A 20,843-nucleotide genomic window follows, 5' to 3' on the forward strand; every position below is an offset into this window, starting at 1 on the left:
GTGGCAGAATGTACAGTATTTCAGGCACCATAACAAAATTACAGCTTGCTTTATGTGTCTAAGGTGCATCTGTTTAATCGCTCATTACACGTAGCAGACAGTCGCCCAGATTCATTCGCAGTGGGGTAAGAGCAGACAGCTGAATCATGGTGTCATTGGTGCACAGGGTGTGATTCATCGGCTTGTAAACAGATCAATCACCGGCACACCATTTATCAGCTACGCTAGTTAAAAGCACTTACACGGTTCCCTGATGTCACCATACATCATGCAACCATAGTAACACTGTAGCGCAGGTCAAAAAAGGCCAGCGATCTTAAGATAAACACCTAACATCAAGCACAAGTGCCAACTGACAACAAGTGAGTGGGCGTCCTTCCAAGAAAGTCAAGGAAGTCAAAGTTCTCATGGGAAAGAAAAACATTTATTTATTTATTTAATTTTTTTCATTTCTTGCATAGTCGGTGTTCACGTATTTTCATACGACATGAAAAAGAGACCTCACATCTGGGAACCATCGCAGCACTTTGTTTTATTGGGTCTTTTTTCTAGCCACCGCTACCAGGGTACTTCCTCAGGTTAAGAGGAACTTTGAGTGATGCAGGTATACTGTAATTGGCTACAAATCTGAATGCAGCTATTTAGGAAGCAGCTCTTAAAGATGAGACGGAGTCCAGGCTTTAATAAAGGCAAATAAGATGCAATCTTGATTAAATATAAAACTCTGCACTCACAGTTCCCTTCGGTTTCCTAGTGGGCATCCACCCCATGCAGCAATGTGGGGAGAAAATGAAGACGCTGACCACAACAAGAGGTGACGCTGAACTACCAACCACTGGCCTGCATTACATCAGCCTCAAGAGTTTGTCTTTGAGGGGCGAATGCAATCAGAATAAAGGCTTGGAAGGAATCTGGAACAGAGGGACATCCCCAGTGGGTACTTACCCACAGGTACTCCCCAGAAATTGTTTTATCTGAAAGCAGCTCTAATGTCAGCTTTATTTGCATTTGATTTTTATAATTAAAAATTGCAAAGAGAAAAACGTGTCAAGAGTAAATATGAAACACATTATGGGAGACCTAAACTACAAATATATAATCTAAACATCAGCAAAAGGGGGTTTTTTTCTATTTCTTTCCATACACGCTTCCTTGTTGAGTTCAGAAAATATACGGGAGCTTGTTGTTCTTTGTAAAAGATGGCTGTACCGTGTAATAAGATACACTAAAACCCTCATTTCCTACCAGCGTGGCTGCTTCTCAAATGAAACCTTATTTTTAAAGCTTTTGTTTGAGCACTTCAACTCGAAGACAACGTCTCTGTCGAGAACAAGCAAAGATCGGGAAAAGTGCGTCTCCAAACTGCAAACTCTCACCCTCACGGTGCCGGATGAACAATGGGAGCTTTGTTGCGAGTCACATGAAAATCCGTCATGCCTTGACGCTCTATCTCAGACCGCTGCACATCCTCAGCCAAAAAGAAAAAAAAGAAAAAAAACAGAAGAAGAAGAAGAAGTGCACTGACTGGAAAAAAATTGTTATGCTTGTATATTTAAAAAATCCTACCCTTATTTAGTCATCTCTGAGTGTTTATAAAAAAATATTGCAGAGTGTGTAAACTGTTTGGGGATTTTTTTGTTTGGTTGGTTTTTTTTTTTTGCACAAGTTTCATCATGAGCTTGCACATCGCACTGACACATTTTCACTGCATTAAATATGCACCGAGGGAGTTGGCAGCTGAACTGGGCAAAGGGCCTGGGGTCATTTGCTAGTGGAAAGGAATTTTGGCTCCTCGACACGTCCAGCATTTCATACACAAATTATCTCAGACAACAAACTATTGAGTTGACTTCTCTCTGGCGAGAAACGCTTCATGAAAATGTAAGAAAATGATGCTCAGCAATTTTTAAAAGCAAATCTATGACCACACAAAAAATTCCATCCTTATTCTAACATTTGGTGAACTGCCACTTACTGATTACTGATTACATCTATCTGCATCAATAAAGGCGTTTCACTGTGGGAGTTTCCATTGCTCCTCTTCGCCCTGCTGATGCCGGATAACAGAGTAAAAATGCAGATAACCAGTCAATCTCTACAATAAAATCCAACCCATGCAGCCACATGTTATCCATTAATCTTATTTTCAGGCTCAGTGCTTACTGACTGCTCCCACAGTGGGATTTTTTTTCCACATCCCACACATTTCTACATGAAGGAAAAGCACAGGAGGGGCCACCACGCAATCTTATTACATCTTTAAGAGTCACTAAAACATCCGACTTTGTCTGCCAAGGCTTCTGTTACAATCAGACTAATGATATGCATTCAACACCCGCTTTATTAGGTACACCTTGCCAGTACGAGTTTGGAGCCTCTTTCACCTTCAGACTTGCCTTAATTCTTCATGTAATAGAGTCAACAAGGTGCTGGAAACATTTCTCTGAGATTTTATTCCGTCACACATTTGCGGCAAATTTGTCGGCTACACATGAATCTCCCGTTCCACCCCATCCCAAAGGTGCTCTTTTGGATTGAGATCTGGTGAGTGTGAGGGGAATTTGAGTACGGTGAACTCATTTTTACATTCAAGAAACCAGATTGAGGGGATCTGAGTTTTGCGACATGGTGAGTTATCCTGCTGGAAGCAACCATGGTCAGCAACAATACTCCAGTAGACTGTCTTGCTCTGTTGATACTAAGAGGTCCAAAGTGTGCCAAGAAAATATCCCCCACACCATTACATCACCAGAAGCAGCCTGAAGTGTTGATCCAAGGCAGGGTGGATCCATGCTTTCATGTTGTTTATGCCAAATTGTGAACCTACCATCTGAATGCTGCAGCAGAAATTGAGAATCATTATACCAGGAACCATTTTTCCACTTTTCTATTGCCCAATTTTAGTGAGCCCGTGCCAACTGTATGTAGTTTCCTGTTATTAACTGACAGGAGTGGTTCCCAGCCTGGTCTTCTGCTGCTGTAGCCCATCTGCTTCAAGGTTCATTGTGCTGTGTATTCAGAGAGGCTGTTACATATGAATTTCTGTTAGCTTCCTGTCAAATTAAAACAGTCTGGATAAAAATCTTCTCCGATTTTTGGCATCAAGAAGGCCTTTTCACACAGAGAACTGCTGCTCGCTGGATATTTTTGTCTTTTTCGGACCACTCTCTGTAAACCATAGAGATGGTTGTGTGGGAAAATCCCAGTAGGTCAGCAGTTTGTCAAAAACTCCGACCAGCCCGTCTGGCACCAACAACCGCGCCACGTTCAGAGTCACTTAAATCAACTTTCACCTCCATTCTGATGCTCAATTTGAACTTGAGCAGATTGTCTTGACTGTGTCTACAGATCTAAATGCATCGAGTTGCTCTCACGTGATTGGCTGATTAGATATTCGCATAAATGAGCAGTTAAGCAGGTGTACCTAATAAAGTGGCCAACAAGTGGAACTAGTGGAACTAAAACTTTTTCACATGATTTGGGTGTCCTTGCCTTTAATTTCCTTTATAGTACCTGTATCATTATTTGTTTAGAGCAAACCAATTTGAAGATTATAATTAATGCCTCAGCTGTCACATTACTCTTACAACAAATTTGTATTTGCTTCATATTTCATATGTAACCAGTGTTTCATATTGGACACCTGCTGTAAAAAATTACCATCAACAACTTCCCTAAAGCCCAAGATTGCATATAAATTGCCTTCTGTTGTCACAAAAGTCCAAGTTCAAAATACAAAAATATTCAGTTCACTATCACAGAAGAATAGAAAACATGAAAAATAAATGCAAATTCAAGACGCAAGAACCAGAAAAAATGTTGTATGTCTTACTTTGAAAGGTGACTTAAACAGTAATAGAAATTACAGATCATCGATCTGAAGATCAGTTAATGTTTAAATCTTGTCGTGTTTACAGTGTACTGAGCCAGTGTGCTTACCTACTATGTCCTCATAGGCATTCTCCTCTAAAGTGCTTTTGGAATTGGGTCGGCTCCGTGCGTCTGTGGTCAGTGCGCCATTCTCCGTGGGCGAGGACGGATATGAAGACGGCAAGCTGGCAGCATCCTCTGACTCACACGACTCTCTAGAAGAAGATAAACAATTTGAAACAGACCAAGGTGCTGAGGCAAAATTACAAGGAGGACAAGTCAACACGAGCCAGTGTCTTACTCAGAGCATGTCAACACGTGATAGAAGACAGAAAAAGTGCAGGTCGTATTAAAATATAATCCAGACAGCTGGCCCTACTTCTAAAATGCACTACTTGTCATCTGGAAGAACAGAAACAGGTGGTTAAAACACTCCTAGTGCTGATAAGCGCATTAAAGTCAGCGTTTGTCCTTTAAAAAAACCCTAAATCAGAAGAATTAATGTTCAAATAAAAGGATCGTGCTCCGATCACCGAAAAATTCTAGATAAGTCCAAAGTAAACATGCAGATATCTTACTATTCCTGCGTGTTGTCTGCACAGTGTAAAGCACATGCCACATGTCGAGGCGCTGCACAAACTGTTAGCGGAGCTACATCGGCGCAGGGATCTACAGTACGGTCAAGTCGCACCATCGACAGCTTGTGGCTATAAGCTCGGTCTGAAATTGCTAGAGCCACAGGAATGTTAAACACAGAGTCACAGGGATGAATGTTTAAGGATTTCATGCCCATTTCACACACGGGGATGATCTGGACAGGCCCCACCCTCACAAAAAACAACTGAGGACTTCTGATAAAGAGAATTATGAAAGAGTTATAGGAGTAGACCTTTTTTATGGGCCTGCATAAATTTCTGGATAGGATCTGGCATTCCAAATCCTCTTTCAAAGTATTATTTTTCAGTGGCAACCTTAACAGTTGATTCAAGAGCTAAAACAAACTCAGGACGTGCAGTAACCTTGCAAATGGACACACTGATGAGAAGCCTGTTGAGCTTCATCATCAGCAAAGCAATTAGCCATAATGAACGAGCCTAATTTCTCACAAGGCAGTCAAACATGTTTGATGAGTTATCCTCTTAAAGGAGATGAAGCCAGAAACTAGGTCCAATGCCAAATTATAACATAACACTGAAGCTTTGTCATTCAAACTGTCAATTTTGCAGAGTTTATTAATGTGCAAAGACTGGGAATGGTAAATATGCAGTTAATTCAAAACCTGCAAACTACCTGTATAGCTCCAAGAGGCTTTTTTTATATTCTGGGGGATGTTACATGTGGTATGCATGTAGTTGAAATAAGCAAGATCCATAAAATATTAAGTTGTTACTACACTGTAAGTGCATGCAGGTTTCATACTTTCTCCCTAGCCCTTCAAAAACTTCCTGTTTTAAAGTGGTTCGTCCTGTTCACTGAAAACTCCAGACTGTAATAATAAAGCATCGTATTGTGTGGTAATGTAATACCTGGCCATCACAAGTTTCATTTTTGCCTCACCTGTCCTGGATTCTGATGGGGGCGCTTCCTTCGGTCTTTGCCGTTCGTGTCGTGCTGGGCGCAGGGGTCGAGGGCAGCGGCGGCGGAGACTCGGAGGCTCTGTCTGGAGGTAGTCCATTGGTCGACGATGCACCCTTCTGGTCTCGATTGGCGTCGTATTCAAAAGTGCGTTTGGGTTTAGGTAAGGGGTTGACTGGTGTGCTAACAGAGTTCTTTTGGCTCGGTGGTTCTGGGCTCTCGGACCTGGCTGAGCTCACACTAAACCTTTGTCTGAGTTTAGAGAGCTTGTCGGGCACCAAAGCGGTATCCGGTTCAGTGTTCACTGAACAAATGCTGCTGCGCTTACTGGTACATGTGCTGTCCAGGTCGTCCCCTATCACAAAGGACTTTTGTCTCGTCTTATCCGGCGCGTAGCAGTTACTCAGGTAACGTGGAGGGGGCGGGCTGGGATTCTCCTTCAGGGCTTGCTCGATCTTTTGTATCCTGTTGAGGACCGCTGACGTCTCTTTGCGAGTAGACAGGGAGCGCACGAACGGTCCCGTAGAGTCTGTCTTGCCGATCCTTTTCTGGAAACGTCCATTTTTGTCTGGAAATCCTTCCTCCTCCTCCGTCTCTGTGAAGGAGCATTCAGAGAATGCCGTGCTCATCCTGCGAACCCCCTTAAAGTCAAAAGTCTTCTCGCTGCAGGGAGAAGACAGCAGGCTCGGGCAGCCCTCGCTACTCCCTATGCGCTCTCCTCCTCCTCTTTTGTCCAGACACAAGCTCATCCTAGGCAGAGACACCCTTCTGCACTCCCATTCTGAGATCTTCTTGCGGATTGTGGCAGGGGGGACACCTGTTGCTGAAGAGGAGAGAGAAAGGGCGCGCTTGTGGCCTTGGTAAGAGGAAGGTCCCAATGAGAGCGTGCTCCAGCTCAGTGTCCTACCATTAAGTCCATCTCCTGGAGCGAGATCCCCTTGTTTCTCCTTCTGCTCCTGGGCGCCCTGACTTTCCTGACAGGACTTGGTTTGAGCTGGAGGCTTATAGATGGAAAGCCTGTTCTCCAGGCAGCTGATGCTCTTTGACTTGGTTAAACGCCCCTGGCAGTCAGGCTCGCTTGTGAGAGATGCACCGCTGCACAGGCTAGCTGTCTTGTTATTCCATCCACCACGCAGCAGAAACCTGCCGTCAGTTCTGACGTACCTGCTCTGCTTGCCAGAGTTCTCACTGTCGCTGAGGAGCGGCTGCTGGCTCTGCCGCTGGCTGGCAGAGAGAGCGGGACACGGTGATGTAGACTGGCACCTGAAACAAGGCAGAGAGAGGTGTGAAGAAAATTTACATTTAAAAAATATTTCAGACTGACAGATAGTAACAAACCAGTGTCATGAAAGGTGCCAACAAGTCCGCGTGCAAATGTGGAACAGATGGGAGAAAACTGTAAAGAATCAGCTGAAAGATTTGAAATCATTTCCGAGATCAAAGACAGCATGAAAACCTGAGCCACGTATTTAGAATAACCACAGGAAAGTATTCTGTCTCTGGCAGCGCGGGATTCAAATAAAGGCCAAAGGAAATACAGACTACATTAAAACGCCACTGCGGATTTTTCCACATAATCAAAACAACTTGAGGAGAATCAGTGTGGACCTCACACAGAAAGGAGCATGCCAAGCGAGATTTATCTTACCTGTGAAAGTCTCGCTGCTCCTCTCTGGTGCGCAAAGCCTTTGCTGATCCCTGCAGCTAAGTGGTACTAGGTGCTACTGTGTTCTCGCACTTACTGCAGACTCTGCAACCGTTTACCTCACACACACTATCACACATACACACCTTTTCTCACGGTGCTCACCCGCTTTAAGATTTCCACAGAGTGCCAAATTTTCCACCTAACTTCAGGTTAACCTACCACTCATTGCACATCGGGAGCTTTGTCATGAGCTGGAAGGTGACTAACTCTTGTGAAAGTGAAGTGTTGGGAAGATCTGATGTCATAGCCATGGTTAGAATAACAAGAGTTATGGGAGGAGGAAGGTGAGGGCTGTGGACTATGATCCAACAATGCAGGTTGGGACAGATCCGGCTTCACGCCTATCTGCCCATCCCTGGTTTCACTCTTCCTGCTCCAGGGTGGAGAAACTCATACAAAAGCTGGGGCCCTGGCTGCTGAAGCCATGAAGGATGCATCTCGTCTTACTTGCTTTGAAGGTGTACTGTATGAGAAATGAAGACATGACCTCACATCTGCAGAGTTTTATTGGTAGTTTCCAGAGTTTCTCTGGAGTAAACTGAATGATTAATAACACTAACACTATTTTCATCATAAGGCTGAAATGTCAGTGGAGACAAAACAAATATGACCAAATATGATTCTCTAGTTCTTAAAAAGCAGGATCCCACTGACATCTGGTCCTTTACAGTACACAATTTACAGTAATTCTCATGTTTTAATATATGAGCACAATCAGCCCCTATTCAATTTAATTTAATTCAATTCAATTCCATTTTATTTAAAATCACAACAACAGGGGTTGTGTACGACCCCCTATGAGCAAGCACACTGGCGACAGTGGGAAGGAAAAACTCCCTTTTAACAGGAAGAAACCTCCGGCAGAACCAGGCTCAGGGAGGGGCGGGGCCATCTGCCGCGACCGGTTGGGGTGAGAGAAGGAAGACAGGATAAAAGACATGCTGTGGAAGAGAGACAGAGATTAATAACAAGTGTGATTCAATGCAGAGAGGTCTATTAACACATACTGGGTGGGAACGGTGAATGAAGAAGAAATACTTAATGCATCATGGGAATCCCCCAGCAGCCTACATCTATTGCAGCATAACTAAGGGAGGATTCAAGGTCACCTGGTCCAGCCTTAACTATATGCTTTAGCAAAAAGGAAAGTTTTAAGCCTAATCTTAAAAGTAGAGAGTAGTGTCTCTAAACTTGAAGTTGGTTCTACAGAAGAGGGGCCTGAAAGCTGAAGGCTCTGCCTCCCATTCTACTTTTAATACTCTAGGAACCACAAGCTGTGCAAAAGTCTCGAGCCACCCCTATTGCCTCATATTTTGTTTCCAATGATCCAGACCTTCTAGAAACTTTTAAAGTGGTCTTAAGTGATAGTTCTCCAGGATTCCTTGAGGTCTTTTTAATTATTTCTGTGGACATTGGTTACTTTTTTCCAGTCCTTGTACCTGACAACTTTCAGACCAATGCTTTTATTTTGTAAAGCTACTTAACACTGACCTGTGAATCATTCAAGCACAAAGAACGCACCTAACTCAAGGAATATGGTGACTACACCTAACAGAGAACTTAGTAAAGAACCAATTTTATATTGTGTCTTTAGGCACATTGTTACAAGCAGCCTGTCACAAAAACACATCATTTGTTCCCATTTCTTTAGTTGAGTCAACAAAAAATACCAACAATTACAGTTTGACAAATATAAAATAGTATTTATACACCAACAAGGGGATTCCCAGAGAGCTTTTAGCCACAAACTTGCATTTCTCAGCAAGCTGTGTATTTCCCTAAAACAAATTGAGGAAACTGGGCAACAGGAGGACAAAATAAGCAGCAGTCCTAAAAAACAACAGATGAACAGTATCTCAAAGTCACGTGCTGAAGAAATAAGGAAAAGATCCATCAAAGGCCTGACACGGGACCTGAGTGATACATCTGGCCCTTCAGTTGATTCATCTACTGTTCAGCAAAGCCTGAGTGGAGGCCATCCCTCCACTGAGAAATGGTCTCAGTGGAGGGATGGCCGTCAATTAAAGCATTCTTAATGAAGGTAAACAGCAAGAAAAGGCTGAGGTATGCCATACACAAGAACTGGACTGAAAACAAGAGGCAACACGTCTTACAGAGTGATGAATCCAAATTTGTGTTGGTCGGGGATCTTGTCAAAATTGATTGAATAATGAATGCTAAAAAGTACCATCAGATTTTGAGCCACCAAATGGAAGCATCTGATTGGCAAAGGATCCATTTTTCAGCATGACAATGAACCCAAACCCACTGCCGGTGTAGTATAAGAATACCTGGATAAATTGGCCTCCCCAGAGCCCGGACCTCTACATTAATGAAGCAATGTGGGGTCATCTTGACAGAGAACAGAAAAAAAGGCAGCCAAAATACAAAGAAGAGCTTTGAATGTCCTTCAAGAAGCCTGGAGAACTATTCCTGAAGACAACTGAAAGAAATTACAAGAAACCTTGCCTAAAAAAGGTCTGGCTATGTTGAAGAATAAAAGTTGTCATACCAAACACTGACTTTCAAGATTGTTAGAAACATAAAACCTCTGTTTTTGTCATATATATTGTATTCCCATGTATGCTTGCATATTTGTGCACCTATTATGTCTGCACCTATTTCCCAAACCAAAAAAAGAAAAGCCAGATAGACCCCATGGTTTCATGAATACAATCCTTTTAAAGCACTGATGTTAATCAGCAGTCAGCATGTGTTGCAGTGTTTCAGTGGGGAGTTGTTGAAAAGAACTTGTCTGGGAAATTAAATTCCTACTGCTTTCCTGGCAAAACTCCGATCATAAATTCTGCCAAGGACTACGTCTGCCACAGGAACCTAGCGAGGGAACAGCATCTCTGAAGCTAAATATCAACTGGAATGTTTTAGCAGCAACCAGACCAAACACTCAACAATGCAATCCTAATACCACTAGCAGTGCAGTTTATTGACTTAATCATGACACTATTAATTTTCTCCCTGGGGTTTTACTTTGGGAAGGATTAGTGCTGTGTTTCCATGCCTAACAATGATTCCACAATGTGACAGTAAACAAGCAATAACAAGATGATCTGGGAGAAAACACTCACGCTGGCTTCATGCTGGGCTTTCAGAACATCTTAATGAGAGAACACTGCAAAATTTCATTCATATATACAAAGTGCACACACTGCTATGTCTTCACTCTGACATGTCTGAACTGACTTTCACCCCTCATCCAAGAGGCTTTTTCAGTTCTAACACGAAAAGGTGGAGAGTCCCAGGTATTTAAACCCTAGTGCCAGGAGGTGCTTGTTGACCCACTATTAATCATGTGTGCATTGCATGCACAGCTCTCTTAAGGTCCCGGAGCATTTCATTCAGGCTGAGGTCTGAACTTTGACTGGGTCATTGTAACGCTTGATTTTATTCTTTTTCAGCAATTCTGTTGTCGATTTGCTGCTGTGTTTGGGATCATTGTGCAGTTGCATGACTTAATTTGGGCCAAGTTTTAGCTGTCCAACAGATGGCTTCACATTTAACTCTAGCATATTTGGTATGTACAGGAGTTCATGGACGACTCAGTGACTGCAAGGTGCCCAAGTCCTGTCGCTGCAGAACGAGCCAAAATCATCACCAATCCCCCACCGTGCTTTGTTTGGATTTTCACCAAACATGATGCTGTGTGTTATAGCTAAACATCTCTACTTTGGTCTTTTCTGATCAAAGCACATTGTTCCGGAGATTGTGGTATTGTGTTAACACACACCCGGACGCTGCAGACCAGGAGGCTGCAGAAACATCTGCTTTTATAACGGTGTTCACACTTGCTGATGATCGGTTTTTCAAGTGCATTTGATTATCAGCACCTGGTTGTTATTTACTCTCTTCATTCCTATCAAAACAGTGAGGGTGTACTTAGCTTTCACAGGTCTGCACAGAATCCTGTGAAAACTTCCTGTCTTCACACGCCACTTGACAGCTTCATATTAGTTCAGTTGTAAACATAAAATATTATGAGTATAAGAATAATATTAGAAAACCAGCTGAACTGTAGTCTGACTTTGAAGACCTCTTAATTAGATAGACAAAACGTTATGCTGAGCTTCATCTTTTCTATCAGATTTTTGCCTATTCAAGGCTTTAGGTGCTTTAAGAGTTGTAAAAATAAGCCCAGTTTAGTCAGCTTCAGATGGACAGGCCACACATACAGTACTCTACAAAGAGCTGAATGCCAGTCACAACCTGGCCTCTGGCTCTTACTCAGGCTTCCAGGGCATTCCAACCACAAGCCACTTCCCGTTACTGACCAGGATGGAGAATGCAGACTGTTCCCTAAACTTATAGCTCTGCATGTGCCGACTTTACCAGCTCCCTGTCAATTATCGGTGCGTAACACCTAAATATGGCAAATGTGTATCAATGAAAACAGTGTAGTAGTCTTCATTGAAGTCTTGGAGGTCCATGTCTATTCAGAGTACAACATCAGACGAAGATCCTGTATTTGGACAAGTTTCAAATTTCAACTCATTTTAATCGAGACTTTGCCCATGTGCTGTTGCATATTACAATGCTCCCCTCTTGGGGCTTCACAGTTAAGCCCAAGCATAATTTGTCCTAGAAATTTATCCTTGGTTAATTTCATACGTCGGTGACAATCCATTGTATAGCACATAAATCTTCTCCATCTGTTAAAACATCTGGCTGCATCTCACGAGCTTTAAATATGATCTTAAAGAGTCTTGTGTAAGACGAGTCCCTGAGGACCACCAGCTGCCAATGATAACAAATACTTTTATTAAAAGAGACGCAGGTTAAATGGACAAATGGGGTGCAAGGGGGATGATGAGCTTTGTGCTACTGCGATCAGTGTTTTACTTACAATGACTAGTTGCAAATGTTTACTATGGAGAACAGTGTGTACACAGTAATACCTAAAATTAGTTATACTAGATTTATGACACTGATTTAAATCCTAAGTACCCACTGAGACTTGTACCCTCATAGAAATCACAGCAACACCGCCTCAACTGTGCTGGATTTGTTTGATAGTAATAAACATTCAGTATATTAGATTAGCACAAGAATAATCCCTCTGTTGTGAATGTATTTAGCTTACCAGTACAGACATACGATATTTCTCTCATTTTAATTTGTGCTCACACTCAAAAGTCTGCAAATGTTCTCCTCTCTGTTGTCCAAGACTTACTCAGTTTCACTCATGAATTAAGGATGCAACCACATCAGCACAAAAGTATAAATATAAGGAATGTCACACACTACACCGGGGATTCGATGCAGTACCACAAATTATGCTTTATGTGGTTTTCCATTTACATTAGGCCTGATTTACATGAGCAGCTACAGAAACCAGCTCCAGTAAGCTACCTTATAATTTTATTTTTTTGTCATGTAGGAAATGCTCTCTTCTGTGTGTCTTGCTTCATCAGAATGAAAAATGAGAAAAGGAATAGAAATCAGCAACATTCCTGGGAATAATTAACTATATCAGAATAATAGAAACCACGGCTAAAAAAACCTGCTGTTTAAAATCAGCTATGGCAGAGTTGTGTAACAGCTTCAACAAAGACAAAAGGGTCATTCTTCAAATATGTCAATTTTTTCAGGATATCTTAAAAATTTATTTCTTTTTCTAATGTTTAAATGTATACCACAGTATTATATAAAAATCATGACTTGACATGACAACATGACAGTTTTTTTTATCTCTTTTTGTACATTTACTTAAAGACCACATGTGGTGGTTTTTTGTCACTTGTGTTACTGCTTTGGAATTTTTAAAGGCATTTATAAAATATTATTTCTTCAGTCTCTTCAGCACATGAAGAAAAATAAGAATGCAACAAATCAGGAGATAAGAAAGCTGATTTATTATTTATTAGGTTTGTTAAAAGTATGCATGTGCAGCCATTTATTTGCTGCAATGTTGAAAATATTAGAATTCTAGAAATTTCAATTTAAATACGACACATTTTATTCAATGTGACAGGAAATGCGAATGAAAACCTGTGACTCAGAGGGGCTTCTGACAAATTTGACAGGATCATAAAGAATTATATTTTACAAAACATTTGTAAATTTGTTTTCCCGCGGTATGTCACTGTCACTTCTCGACATGCTGACACACGTTTCAGCTCAGTATTCAGTTCAGGGCTGAATGGGGCACTTGTCCAGGAAACAGGATCATACTTGCAAAAGCTTTGGGAGCCTTATCATGATTGACAATCATTAGTTGTTTTTTTCCATGAGTGAAACAAACAGGAAAATATGGATAAAGTTGAGCAGTGGATTTGTTTGTCTTTCAAGTCGAGTCAGTCGGTCACTTTGAAACCACTTAATGCTCCCTGAAATGCACATACGCAAGCCCACGCTGTCCAACATGTCACTGACCTGTCAGGGACGTCCCGAGGAGCTTTACCTCCTGCTGCACGAGGTGCAGCCTTTGAACTCTTGTTGGCAGTCATGTTCGTCTGCAAACCACCCGTTCACCTAAAACACAGGGATATCAAACATTTAAACATGGGTTTTATACGGAATATTAAACCATTTCAATATTGTTTGTATTTGTCGTGCTAGAAGCTAAAAAATAAATAAATAAGCTACAAAGCTTATTTTAGTTGCTTTCTCATTCGCAAGGAGTCGCCACAGCAGACGACTCTGCAAATTTTCATACCGCGTACTGGTCCTGCTGCAACCCTCCCAGGGACTTGTGTCCCCTGCCGGTCTCAAGCCAGAGATCTTTTGCTAAGTGAGCATATTAACCACTACACTAAGGAGCCACATAACAAAACACAAAGCTAACAGAAGGCAACACTAACTCTACTGATACAGCACCTCTCATGTACATGTGCAGCCAAAAATAAATGAATAAACAGATACAACGTAGCAGTTCTTTCATCTGTTGTGGTTATGAGTCTATATAACTGTAGTATCAATGTGTCAATGTAGGGTTTTGAAACAGCAGCTGTTACTATTATCCCCCATCAATGGTAGCTTTACTACTATTGCATCTGACAACTTTTCACAGCTTGGGCTAATAAAGAAATCCTACAGAGTTTTCCATTTCACCCCATCTGCCATCTTGAATCTCCAGTGTAAACACTGCAGATGACTTTCAATAAACTGAACGTAAGTGGCATAACTGACATAGTATGTAGACAATATTGTGCTGGAGAAGCCCCGGAGCTCCTGGCACAGCTGTGGGGTTTTTTACGCCTAGAAAATTTGCCTTTCGGGATCAAAGCATACGGGTACACAGAGCTGCCAAAGAAAAAGCTAAACCTCTATTTAGCAAGCTCTTTATAAACATTATGAAACATATATACATATATATACATATATACATAGATATACATATACATAGATATATATATATATATACATATATACACATGTGCTACTCTGCTGATACTAACATTGAAGGGTGAGTTCAACCGAAGTCCAGAAAACTAATTTAGCTTACTTATTTCTAGACTTGTAAAGAATACAGATTTTTATAAAACAAAGTTAATATTTAAAGACTCTCATAATGCTTAAACTCTTGAAACCTATCTTTTGTGCATAGGGTGGAGGTCAGGGTGGATAGATGGCTAGGCAAACCCTCTTAGCAAATAAAGTGCTAATTGCTTACTCACCATATTGTACACACAATACTATAGGTCTATTTTGGGGAAGGAGTAGGGCTCTTTAGTTATTATTATGCTAGGACAGGAAAGCTGTGAGAGAGAGCAGAGGAAGCCACACGGCAGATAGGCCTGGGCCGATTCCAACCAAGGCCTCTGCAATAGTCTTTCGGGCTATGGATTACCTACAGTACACAATAGACATTCAGGGTCTGCTATTTTAACCCACATCCTAATCTTTCCTTATGCTTTTCATGCTTTGCCTAATTGTAATCAATGGCTCATACTCAAGCAGTATGTCTGGTATCAGACAAACATATTTACCACCTTTCACGTCTAAAATAAGTGAAAAGAACATAGCAATGAAAATACTATTGAGCGTGTAATTGTTTTCATGCTAAACAACCTTCTCTTTATAACACTATGAAACGCTGATGTAGCACTGAAACTGTGAAGTCGTTCTTCCTAAAACATTTACTCAAGTTTGTCAAATTAGCAGTTAGTTAAAGCCTCCTTTCAAACTGAGGGCCAGTGCCCCTGAAAATGCAGCAATGAACCTTTCAAAAAGGCTCAAAGCAATTGTTCTGGTGCATGAGGAGGTCAAATGGAGATCCCTAGAGATCAGAGTTGGAGGATAGGAGGGTGCTTGGCAGCATGACTTGTTTACAGGAAGCTGTTGTATGAAGAAGCCAGCCAACCAGTAGTGGAGCTGATTCCTATAGAGACAGATGAGAAGAGAGAGGGAGCATTCCTGCTGTCAGCTATTTCCTGTGGACTGTGGACTGGGCTAGAAGGACGAGGCATGCATCATTATTTTCATCCAACACAAAGAACGATTTTGCCTTGTCCTGCATACGACTCCGCCAGTGCTGCTGCTCCTCTGTGAACCAAAGAACCGCAGAGCTCAAAGTAAAAACAGAACATTAGTCCCAAAATAGGAGGGAAAATGTAGAAAGTTGCATCTATTTCCTGTCATCCAGATAGTTACGTAAGATTCAACATAAGCATCCACTCACATGCCTCGGAGCGAGACAGAGTCATCAATCAACATGCTGTTTGATCTAAAATTAGAGAAATTCTCAAATGATTTCTACAAATCACGTCTGGCATCGATGACTATCCTAATACGCGTGTAACTATCTAGACTGATTCACGATGGACTAAACAACGATAAAAAGATAACAAATCATGCTTGACAGGAAAAAAAGGGACGTTGAGAAAAACATTCGGAGAACTTAAGAAATAAAATCTTTCATCTTATTCAAAATTTGACTGAGTTAAATTAGGAAACATGAATCCAGAGACACTGGCAGCCGTGTAAATATGATTTATACCTGATTAAAATATGGTGAGTTTGGAGATGATATTCACTCCACTCTCTTCTCTCTGATTTGATCTCTAACACCTTGAAGAAGCACAGAAATAATTTCTTTGAAGTAACGTCATTACCTAATGTAGCTAACTTAGAATCAATTTTTATCTGTGTAAATTTATTGTTTTCATTTTTTTGGACTGAGAAAGCTATAATCACAGAAATGGGTCACAGAGGCCCAAGATGGACATTGCAGTGTAAACACCAAGGCGTTAGCCAACTGACTTCCTGAGGTCTGATACCATCTCTCTACACAAAATTACTGGCTGTAAACAACCACTTCTAAGAAAGCTCTAGAGTACCTTTAAAGTGCATTCAACCACATTCAATACAACTTTTCTCTTGAGATGTCAGAGCCAAGGGCAAGCTAACGGTCAACAACTGACGAAACACTTGACATCGCAGGGTGTTAAAATCTTTGGGGTTTTACGGGGTTTGGAGGCAGGACACAAAAAGGCACACTTTAGCCCGAGGTTGCTGTCCTGTTGTTGTAAAAACACAATTCTTCTGTCTCCATCTTTTCCCCTCCATGTCCACTCTTCTCACCCACACGTCCCTGTCTTGCTTTTTCAGATGTTTCTTTCTAAAGGGTTTGTTAGGAGGAACTTGGATATGAGAGGATGGAGGAAGTCTGATAATGAAAATGGGGCAAATTTGTCATTAAGCAACGTAACACAAAACAAACCTGACTTGACTAACCCTGACGTTTATAGTGCATTCCTGAATAAGTGGAACTCTGAATTTCCAAGTTCCAATTGGGAATTTCAATCTGGAATGTCCCCTCAACTAGGATTTCCAACCTGAAACGTCAGAGCAGCCCTAGCAATCTCAAGTTAGCAAGTCAAGATGACGGTACTGAATGTAAACAGGAGTAAAATGGTAAAACTTCTCTCTAATGGCACTGTTCTGTATCCGTGACTCACTAAATAAGCCATACACAGAGCACTGAGCAGGCTCTATCCATTAATATGCTTTTTAAGTTCAATAAAATAAGTATTATGCTGTATTGCTAACGACACTTGAATGCCTCTGTCTTACTAAGAATTAAAACAAATCCGGTTTTCCCGTGCCTTTTCTGGAACGTTCTCCAACATCTGAATTCCGAGTTATCTGGAACACAGCATTACATCAGGGGTGTCAAACATAAGGCAAAAGGAGAGTATGAAACTGCTGAATAAAGCAGCAGTCTAAAGATCACATATGGGCCTGAACCAGCCTGCAAACTATCTCAATTGAGCTCTCTGCAGAGGGGAAACCGAACAATCTCACAAACCCCAGTAAGAGGCAGCATTAACCATTAAGCTAAATAGCCTTGAGCTGGATGACTAGACAATAGTTTGTACTGTTATTCATCTTTTTTCCAATTTTTCCTATGAAGCGGTGCACATTGGACAACTGACAAGATAAAGGTTCATTTAAAAGCTATATTCCACTAAAACAGATTTTTTTACAGTAATAATATTTTAATTGAAACTTGTAACCAAGTTACCAGTCAGCTTTTCAATGTGAAGTCCTTTTCTTCCTGTAACACTGTATCATGGGCTCGTTACAGTGTCGTTTTTTCTTTTTCTTTTTTTAATTTAATATTAGGCCTCAATTAGGTCATTCCCAGTTTAAAATGCCAACTTTCCATCTTAAGTAAGCATGTGTGGAAAATTATATAAATTGACTAAGACTAATAAAAGTTCAGGGACTGGACTTTAACATCTCTAGTGAAGAAGTCTTTTGAAAAGCTCAACAGAAAGGCGATTTTGCAGGAGATGGAGCGTATTGATCCACTGCAATTTGCATACAGGCCTTGTAGGGGCGTTGAAGATGAAGCCATGGTTTATTAAATTTCCTGTATCGTTGTCTGGATAGGGCCAAAGCCCATGCTCTGCTCCTATTTACTGACTTTTCTTCATCTTTTAATTCTATCCAGCCACATCTGGATCCCCAATATGCAGATGATACAATCATTGTAAGTCTTCTTTATGGTGAAGAGTACTCCCACGGGCCTGTTGTGGGTGAGTTTGTTTCTTGGTGTGATCAGCCATTTTTGAAGATCAACACCCTGAAAACTAACAAACTCCAGTCACTAACAGTAGTAAATGGCCATTGAACTGGTGGATAGTTTGGGGCTTGTTCAGGTGCTGAGGAAGGCAACCTCTGTCGTGTTATGTTCAGGCCATCCTCTCTTCGTTTCATGTATATAGTGCCTGCAGTGAAGATCAAGAGACATAGAGTCTATTTTATACCTACTGCTCTTGTTATGCTCAATAACATTAACCCATAAGCTTTTGATAAAACTTGGGCTTTTTTAATGAGTGGACATGCTTCCCTGTTGGGGACAATAAAGTTACCATTGATTTTGATTTGAATTTTGGTTGCACTCAAAGTCACATTGTTCGGTTTCTGTGATCTATACATTTTGTCTGTTTGTCGCTAGCCAACTTATCATCCTGTTTTACAACACACTAAACCCACAATGGACTCTTTTAGCTAGTTAGGCTAGTGTAAGCTAACTCCCCAGGTTCATCCTATATATGGTCACGTCCTGCTTAAAAAAACGAGTCCTATGAGTTTGGCATTTTGTCTACACCCAAAATGCCGCTAGCACATCCATCCTTTATTTACACTCTATTGTCTCGCCTAACCATGTCAACTAACACATATCCGCATTTCCAAGCAACTGGCCTGCTTCCTCTTCTTTCAAATCTTAGCTTAGCAAAACATCCAGACTTAGTCAGTTAAAAGTTTTGCTTCCTTATTTTCTTTTTTAAGCGCTACTTCTTAATCCCTTTACTTCAACCTCAACGCAGAGATTAAAAACTATCTGGATGTTTTTGCCTCTGGCATAAAAACAAATCCTGTAAGGCAACGTGTCACTTTTGGATATTCAACACCATCATCTTAATTAGCTAGCTTTGCCATTTCAGGGTTTTTCCTGGTTCTGTCATGTTCATGTCCAGAAGTATTATGTGATTACATGAGAGGCATATCAGTGACGCATATGTTCCCCCGGCAACAGGAGCATATTGATGAAATGGGACCATGACAGTGTCTCCATTAGACTGTTTGGCCTGGAATAAAAGAGCTCTTTGTCCTCAGTGCGTCCTTGAGAGAGAGAGATGGTTAAAAAGTAAGTCTTTTATCAGTCTGTAGTCTATGTGTGTGTGTGTCTTTTAAAGAGAGTCCACATGTCCTTGGCACTGTCACTTTTGACATATTATCTGATACATAGTTCTCCCCGCAACTTGCAGGAATGTGCTAATATTTGCATTATCCGTCAGACCTTGGCTGCATTCAAAATATTAAAGTCTGATCTCAGAGGGTGAAAGGAAGCACAGCAGAGGGGCAGAAACACCTGGAGTCAAAGCCAAAACCTTTGTTCTCATTCAGTGTAAGACTACACAAATACCCACCTGGCTATGAGCAATCTTCACGGAATCACTTAACTTTACGTAACATTTTCATGTTATTATCAAGACTGGCAAACTTTAAAAATATGCAGCAGCAGCAGCAGCAGACACAACAGCTTTCATAAACAGAGCTGCCTGCCTCTTGTTTCTCTGCTTTTCTGGTTGACCCGGTTCTCTATTTCTGCTGATCAGCAACCTGACTTCAAGGTTTTTCAAACCACTGCAGAGCTCACAGGCAGCCAAAAACAAATGGGGAAAGGAAGGGTGAAAATCTCTGCAAAATCTCAACGCTTTCCAGACGTCACAACTTGCTGGCAGACCTGAGTGCATAAGCCCACACACTGATCCACACCATTGTTTCAGTACCTCCTGAAAGACCAGTTTTGTCCCCAGCGGACAAAGTCCGTTGAGCCAATTTGAGCCGTATCATGTCAGCAGAGCAGCGTGGGAGTTGAGGTACAGATACATATTTTCAGAAGGGCATCCAGGGTTTGATGTTCAACAGGGTGAATACGGTCCACATAAAATCATTTTCACTACACATGAAGATTGTTTTTAGGCATTTTATAAGCCAACCATGATGGGAAAGCAAAAGTTCCCATCTGAAACTGAAAACCTGAAGTATATATGTGCATTGTGTTCATAGTGTGACTCTCTGGAGACCCATTTGAGACTCTGACGGCCTCTATCTGTCTATGTAAAAGAAAACCACCAAGGTCAGTGCTACTGGCAGTTGCACATACCCATACCTATATAATTACACTACCACATGTTTTGCCATGCTGCCACTGTAGCTCAATTGTCCAGGTGGAACCAATACTTGGAATCTTTTTTTTATCTCTCTTTTTTTCAGGGTAATCATGGCATATTTTCTCCTTGTGGAAAAGATGAAAACCCCTTCTGTATAACCTAGATATGAGCATGCACAGCTGCAGAGGCAGGCATGTGGAAAACAGGCTTATGTCCATCTGAGCTGCAGCGGGGAGGTGGGGGGGGTGAATCTGTCACAAAGCTGACCTCCGACAGAAAAGTCTTTGACTTTTCCAAGGACACAAAATGTGCTCTTGTTTGCCAAATTCTTAAAGCTTAAGTAAACAGAGAAAGAGATTAGCTTTACTAATACCTGCGTGGTTCATTTGTTCTCCTATGAGTCATTTCTCAGAATCTATCAGTTCTATGCAGATTAAAGGAACAGTTGAGTCTAGAAATCTCATTTTTCTAAAGACTGTTTCACGGTGTTGCGCAGTTTTGGAGATATCAGCTGTAGAGATGTATAACTTCAAGGGTTCTTTCCTTGT

At 41.3% G+C, this 20,843-nt stretch overlaps 1 protein-coding gene across 3 annotated transcripts in view; it reads right to left on the reverse strand.

Moving 5' to 3' along the window:
- The window catches only part of dennd2b (DENN domain containing 2B), a 52,693-nt gene that overhangs the window by 22,956 nt on the left and 8,894 nt on the right, over window positions 1–20,843 (reverse strand). For all 3 annotated transcript variants that reach the window (XM_031748678.2, XM_031748677.2, XM_039610440.1), the window contains exons 2-4: window positions 13,541–13,639; window positions 5,428–6,708; window positions 3,940–4,085 (exon numbers count right to left, since the gene is read on the reverse strand). In XM_031748678.2, coding sequence (XP_031604538.1) covers window positions 3,940–4,085; window positions 5,428–6,708; window positions 13,541–13,614 — 1,501 coding nt within the window. In that variant the 5' untranslated portion in view covers window positions 13,615–13,639. The remainder of the gene's footprint in view (window positions 1–3,939; window positions 4,086–5,427; window positions 6,709–13,540; window positions 13,640–20,843) is intronic.

The sequence above is a fragment of the Oreochromis aureus genome, linkage group 1 (genome assembly GCF_013358895.1).
Source record: "Oreochromis aureus strain Israel breed Guangdong linkage group 1, ZZ_aureus, whole genome shotgun sequence".
Lineage (NCBI taxonomy): Eukaryota > Metazoa > Chordata > Actinopteri > Cichliformes > Cichlidae > Oreochromis > Oreochromis aureus.